The sequence below is a fragment of the Hydractinia symbiolongicarpus genome, chromosome 2 (genome assembly GCF_029227915.1).
Source record: "Hydractinia symbiolongicarpus strain clone_291-10 chromosome 2, HSymV2.1, whole genome shotgun sequence".
In the NCBI taxonomy this organism is placed as follows: Eukaryota; Metazoa; Cnidaria; class Hydrozoa; order Anthoathecata; family Hydractiniidae; genus Hydractinia; species Hydractinia symbiolongicarpus.
The window spans coordinates 35,341,252-35,348,435 of record NC_079876.1 but is presented as its reverse complement, the minus strand read 5'-3'; the positions used below and the strand labels follow the sequence as shown (position 1 = coordinate 35,348,435).

General features: G+C 35.0%; 2 protein-coding genes across 2 annotated transcripts; one reads left to right on the top strand and one right to left on the bottom strand.

The window, feature by feature from the left end:
* Positions 1–972: 972 nt before the first annotated feature.
* LOC130630152 (uncharacterized) lies at positions 973–1,374 on the bottom strand. Its single transcript, XM_057443544.1, has one exon. It carries the CDS (start codon positions 1,372–1,374, stop codon positions 973–975), a length of 402 nt encoding a protein of 133 aa, XP_057299527.1.
* A 618-nt stretch (positions 1,375–1,992) lies between these two features.
* LOC130630151 (uncharacterized) lies at positions 1,993–3,576 on the top strand. Its single transcript, XM_057443543.1, has one exon. The coding sequence runs from the start codon at positions 1,993–1,995 to the stop codon at positions 3,574–3,576; it is 1,584 nt and encodes a 527-aa protein (XP_057299526.1).
* Positions 3,577–7,184: the final 3,608 nt, after the last annotated feature.

Sequence of the window (7,184 nt, the reverse complement as noted above, 5' to 3'; positions counted from 1 at the left end):
CAGACCAGGCAAAAAACGGGTATGCTGAGGATAACATAAGTGCTTTACTCTCTGTATCTCAGACATTAGGACTTTGAAATTACCCCTACTTTTAAGCACAGAATACCGAAGATGACTCCACTCACTAAATTTTATTTCTCGAATAACATCCTAAGTCTTGAAGGGATTACGTAGACAATAAGGCTCTTATTTTCGGTTGAACAAAGTGAATAAGAAAGCAATGTAACTTATTTTCGTAGTATTCGAGGCAAGTTACGCATGCGCCTGATAGCACATGCTTGAAAAGAGCTTTCCCACTCATTTTTACTCACAAGTCAATTCTATTCGTACGGGTTAGACGACCCGTTCACCCTCCCTTGTAAGTTGAGGAAATTACTCAGAAAGTAATATTAAGATTGGCTGAGTGACATAGAATGTTATACCTATCTATACGGTTTCTTCCGGAAAAATAAGTGAGTAATAGATTAGTAATAGAATAGTTTAAAAGTCAATAATGAATGATAGCACTACGAAAAATAGTAAAAATTGGTCCAGCGTGAGAAACTGCGTGACTTCTTTTAAAAATGTCAGAAATATATGGGCATTTGGAGTAACGTTAGAATGTGGTATCTAAAGGGCAGTTAACAGTCAGCGCATTTGTCAATACAGCGCAAAATCCGTGGGCTCCATCTGCGAGCGTAAAGCCGCTCCATTTGCAATCGTAAAATCGCACAATTTGCGAGCGTAAACCGGTCAATTTGCGAGTGTATAACCGCTCAATTTGCGAGCGTATAACCGCTCAATTTGCGAGCGGAAAACCATTCAATTTGGGAGCTTAAAACCACAAAAAGCATCTAGAAAATTTAACATTGCTGTGAAAAGAAAATCAGTCTTATCAGTTCTGTTCCTGATTTTCCTCTCAACCTTTTTAATAGTTTGTCTCAGGTATCCATTTGCAAGTAAGGCGTTGTTTATATGAGAGAACTCTTTCTTTCAGTTATTCTCTCCACTGACTACATTGACTGCCCTGTCCAGTAATGAGACTACACTTTCTTTGCAGGACATTTGGTGATTAGATGTGTAGTTGAGATATTGATCAGTATGAGTTGGTTTGCGGTATACTGATACTGATAAGTTACCACCGTTGCGAGACACTAGCGAGTCTAAGAAAGGAAGTGTAACGTTCTTCCCGTGTTCAACTGTAAATTGAATCTTTGGGTGCAAATTACTAACATGTTCATGAAATGCGCTTAGATGTGCTCTTTTAATTATCAAAACGACGTCATCCACAAATCTTTTGCAAACTCTTGGAGCTTGATCTGCAGTTGTTAAGGCTGTAGTCTCACCAGCCTGCATATATATTTCAGCTACCACAGAGGAAGTTGGGCCACCCATAGCCACACCGTCAGTTTGCGTAAAGAAGTTACCGTCAAATAAGCACAACTTCGACAAAGGACATTAGTTTGTCTATAGGGATATATATGTACTTTATTCATTCCCTATTTCACCCGAGAATATTGTGTTGCTCATTGTAACGGCATAAAATATTTTGAAACTTTCATTTTTAGGAACCTGCAGGAAATCCTTTTTCCCGTCTTTTCGGAAATGATGGATCACTTGAGACATAAAATTAATGGCCATTTTACTGAAAAGGTAAACATACAACAAATTTTGTGTCACATAAATAGTGCGTATTTTTCAAGAGTTTTTCTCTTATTTATAAAATCTGGTTCTACTGGTTTGAAAGTAAAGACGTCAACATCAGTTGGCAGTAAAGCAATACTTGAGAACTTCTATGCTTTATGTAAAAAACCTTCGCCAAGTAATGCAAAAAAAAAATCAAAATGCCAGGAGCGAAACATTTGTTTTATTACTCATACTATATCTCCAAAACTTCATCTAAACCGAAGTAATCTTCATCTGAATCGAAAAGGAACCTTCTTGCTATCCCAAAAATTTGTTGACACACTAAAGAAATATCAAAATGAATGAAATGTAGTCTACAACGATGACATGAATGTGAATGACAGTCAAAACCTTTCGAACACTTTACCTTCTTTGAGAAATTTACGGATAAAAAATCCTAAGAATGTTATTATTGCCCACGTGAATATCAACTCAATACGAAATAAATTTGACTTCCTGAAAGAGTTTGTGGAAAACAACATCGATATTCTCTGCATATGTGAAACAAAAGTAGATTCATCTTTCCCGGTAGGTCAATTTGACATGCCTGGATTCAAGCTCCCCTTTCGCCGTGACCGGGATAAAAATGGTGGAGGTTTGATGATCTTTGCAAATGAAAATCTTCTTACTAAAGAACTGACTTCATTCAAGGTACAGAATGGAATAGAACTGATTACGTTGGAGATAAACCTAAGGAAGAAGAAGTACCTATTGCTGTACACTTATCGTCCACCGTCACAATGCACACACTTTTTCCTCTCAAATATCACGAATGCACTTAATTTTCACATGAGACATTACTCAAACATTATCGTAATGGGCGATTTTAACCTGGAGCCAGATAGTGATGAAATGTCAGAGTTTATGAGTGCCTTCGATTTGTCTAATCTAATAAAAGAAAAAACATGTTTTAAATCAGCATCAAATCCCTCATGTATTGATCTGATTTTAACTAATATTGGAAGGACGTTTAAACACACAAGTACTATCGAAACTGGTCTTTCAGATTTTCACAGAATGGTGCTAACTGTTATGAAAACTACTTATGTAAAAGCTCCACCGAAAGTTGTGAATTATCATGACTACTCTCATTTTAATAAAGAGATATTTATATCAGAATTGACCAACAGGATGCAAAATATAACCACGTATGAACAATTTAATAACACTTTCAAAAATATATTAGATAATCATATGCCACTTAAAAAGAAAATCTTGCGATCGAATAATAAACCATTTATGAACAAGAATTTGCGAAAGGCTATCATGCTGCGTTCCAGACTACGCAATAAATCGATATCATCTCCTTCAGCTGAAAACATCAAGCAGTATAAATTACAACGAAATCTTTGTGTCAAGCTGTCGAGAAAGGCCAAATTTACTTACTATTCAAACCTTAATACTAAGAAGATAACAGATAACAAATGTTTTTGGCGTACTGTAAAGCCATTTGTCAGTGATGATTCATCAAACCAAAAGAAAATCATTCTTATCGAAAATGAGTGTATTATCTCGAGTGATGAAGACATAGCAAATATCTTCAACTCTTATTTTCAAAAGGTTATCAGTTCATTGAAGTTATATCGATGGCCTGATGTTTCAACAGATTCACATGATTACGTTCTGAATGCTATTTATAAATACGAATTACATCCGAGTATCCAAAAAATCAATGAGAGATATAACCATATTGCGAGATTCGAATTTAGTCCAACAACGGGAAGTGAAATGTGGGAAGAAATGAAGAAATTAGATGAATCCAAATCAAATGTTGCTGGTGATATTCCGAGTAGAATTTTGAAAGATTATTATAGTTTATATTATCAAAGTCTCGTTAGCATATTTAACAACAAGTCTGTCCAATTTTTAAAAAAGGCGATCCATCAGCTAAAGAAAATTTTCGACCTATAAGTATTTTGCCTGTGGTCTCTAAAATATTTGAAAAGCTTCTATATAAACAACTTATGGGTTTTTTCTGTGATAAACTATCTCCGTATTTATGTGGTTTCCGAAAGGGCTTTAGTACTCAACAATCTCTCTTGCGTATGTTCTCGAAAGTGCGAGGAGCATTAGATGCCAAACAAAAAGTTGGAGCTATCTTTATGGATCTATCAAAAGCCTTTGACTGTATTAGCCATGATCTTCTCAGAGCGAAGTTATATGCCTATGGTTTAAGTTTTTCGGCTTTAAAACTTGTGGCTAGCTATCTGAAAAATAGGAAGCAACGTATCAGACTGGCAAACTCTTTTAGCGAATGGCTTGAAATGACTTTCGGTGTCCCTCAAGGATCTGTGCTAGGACCTCTCCTTTTCAACATCTTTTTGAATGATTTTTTATCTTTTGTCACCAGCGATATATGCGATTATGCTGACGATAACACGATTTATGTTATAGGAAACTCTGAGGAAAATATTTTGTACGAGCTTGAAAATGAGATGAGAACTGTCTCAACATGGTTTAGGTTAAACTGCTTACAACTGAATGAAAGGAAGTGTCATTTCATGTTTTTCGGTAGCAACACACAATTTTTTCTACAAGTTAATATCAATGGAACAGCTGTGCAATGCTCTTCGGAGGAAAAACTTCTTGGTATTACAATAGATAATATGTTGACTTTTAGCAAACACGTTAAAGATTTGTGCAAGAAAGCAAGCAATAAATTAAATGCTCTTGTTAGATTATCACCGTATATGGATTAACAAAAATTATATCTCATATTAAATTCTTTTATTTTATCTCAGTTTGGTTACTGTCCTTTACTTTGGATGTTTTGTAACCGTACTACTAACAATTCCATCAATAGAATCCATAGTAGAGCCCTTCGTGTAATAACTAATGATTATAGCTCTTCATTTCAAGACCTATTGGATAAAACTGGAACTGTTAGTGTACATCACCGTAATTTGATTATTTTATTAAAGGAATTATATAAAGTCAAAAATAATACCAATCCTGATATTATGTCCGAAGTATTTATTCTTAACAAAAATAGGTACTCGAATCGTATTAATTCAGAGTTTTTTCGAGGTAGAGCACAAACTGTAAAATATGGCTTGAAAACTGTAACCTTCAGAGGACCGCAGCTATGGGCAACTCTACCAAAATCTATTCAAGAAGCGCCATGCATTTCAACGTTTGTAAGTTGTCTAAAAAAATGGAAGACTTAACTTGTCAGTGTCGTCTTTGTAGATTGTATATTCACAATTTAGGATACATATAGAAATAAGATCACCTTTTGAGGTTAAATTCTTTTTAGTTTATTTATTATTTTTAATTTATATTTGTTAGTTACATGAAGTCGATTTTAATTAGTCAGTTTTTTTAAATATGACTATTTTTATTGTATTTTCGACAATAAATAATGTGAAATAAAAAAAAAAAAAAAAAAAAAATGCATTACCAAATGCACGCAACTTATCACCTAGGAAAAGGTGGAATGACAAGGAGCTAAATCCGCTAAACAGTATATTTGAAAATGACTTACATCTTATAAGCAAAAAAAGAAATCTAGAAAAAATGGACAAATTAGATCTGCAGGCGTCACCAAAGCAAAATTGAAGCAAAAGTGAGTAGCTTGACAAGGTATAAAGGGCACAGATCTAAGATACATCTGTGTTTAATCAGAGAAAGCGTTTTTTGGCGTTCTCGTGGAAAAGTACGAAAAAGTTTTCTTTCTTTTTTGGCAATCAAAAAGTTGGATAACTCTATTTGAGTAACTATTAGCATCTTTTCCCTGCAGTATGTATGTTGCGTGCGAGAATATATAACCCATTTTTAGATACAAGAAAAATAGTTTTTCGATGTCATAACTCAGGAAAATGTTTTTAAATCCCGACGAAACCTTTACGGCACTCAAATTAGCCCCATTTCCTGTTTGTAATATAATTGTTGATTCTGTTTGTTTAAGTGTACGTTTCACACTCGTGTCACTATTATAATTCCTCATTAAATTGTATTTAAACTAGTACTATTTCAAGAAAGTCACTGTGATCGGAGCATGACGAACATCTGCTGACTACGAGAGAAGAAAAATGTATTAAGAGGGGTCCGCTTACTCCTGATATAATTGAGAACGAGTTAAACATTGTGAGAATTCAAAAAAGTTTACCACAACATAAAACCGTGCAAGAGTGAATTATGAAAGAGCTTAAAGAAGCAAAAAACACTAACATTTATTATCAACAATCGTGTTGAAACTTTATTTTCATATTTTGTTTTTTGTGTATGATGATGGAGTGAAAAAACAGCTGGCTGTTGCGATATAATTTGTCTAATGACAGCTGGTTAATTATTATCCAGGTTGTAACCCTCTGAAGATTCTGCATAATAGCAAAACCCTTCCTTTTAACAAGGACTCTCTTAGGAAAAATACAATGACCATTAAACAGGACGCGTAAAACAGTGGTATAGCACAAAACACTAAAAAAACATACAAAAACAAATAAAGACAACACACAATACAATTAGGCAATTCAAACTGAATTAATAGGCACACGTGAAATAAATAAAAATTATTATGACAAAACTATACTATAAATCTTAGAATAATTTCTAACGGAACAAATGCAAACTAGAGCAGGCAACGATCTGTGCGCCAGGAGTTGTGAACCTGGCTGTAGCTTTACACATGTTAAAGGCGCCTAACACTTAGCCTTACACAGATCATTGCTGCGGTGGGTCAACCTTATGACAGTACCAACCATGACCGGGGTGATGTGCGTGGGCGTCAAGCCACAAAGACAAGACAAAAAGTCTAGCCCATTAAGTACTTTAAGATAAGCCTCGTGTATTTTGTAAGTACCAATTAGTTTTATTTGTCAAAATAGCTTTCTGACACCACCAGCTATGTGTACAGCGTTTTCTTCTGGGGTCTCTGTGGCCTGAAAAAAGGCTGGAGAGAGGTTAATACGAACATCTCATATCAATGTCAATATCAATATTGATATTATTTTGAAATTGGCTGCAAAATCCCTAAAATATTTTATAGCATCGACCCCTGTTTAGGCTTATTTAAACCACAGACATCAATGCAATACTTGAAAGTCATGGTTTACTCTTTTTTCTTCTTATTTACTCCTTTATCGTTTAATTATGGCTCACAGATGTTAGTCCAACCAAAAACCAGTCGTTACACTACTGGCATCAGACTTCCGTTCCTTGTACATATTCCGAACATCAAAATTTCATGCATCCTTAGCTCAAAGTTTGGCATTATTTTGAACACGGACAAAAATACGGGCATTATTATAGAGATTGTGGAAAAATCCACCGGGTCGCCAATCCTTCATATATCGCACTTTTATGTTCCTGTAACACGACTGACTAATGCACACACACAGAGACAAGATACCTAGTAATAAGGAAGATAATTCCACGACTCCGCCGGTGCTCTTATTTTGCTCGTCGTAGGATAGCTATTTCGTGCGTGTTTTGCACCACATTTTTCAGGGTGATACACAATGCGGGGATTATTAATACAGAGGCTAGTCTAGCCCGTAAAATGCACAAGAGTCGTATAA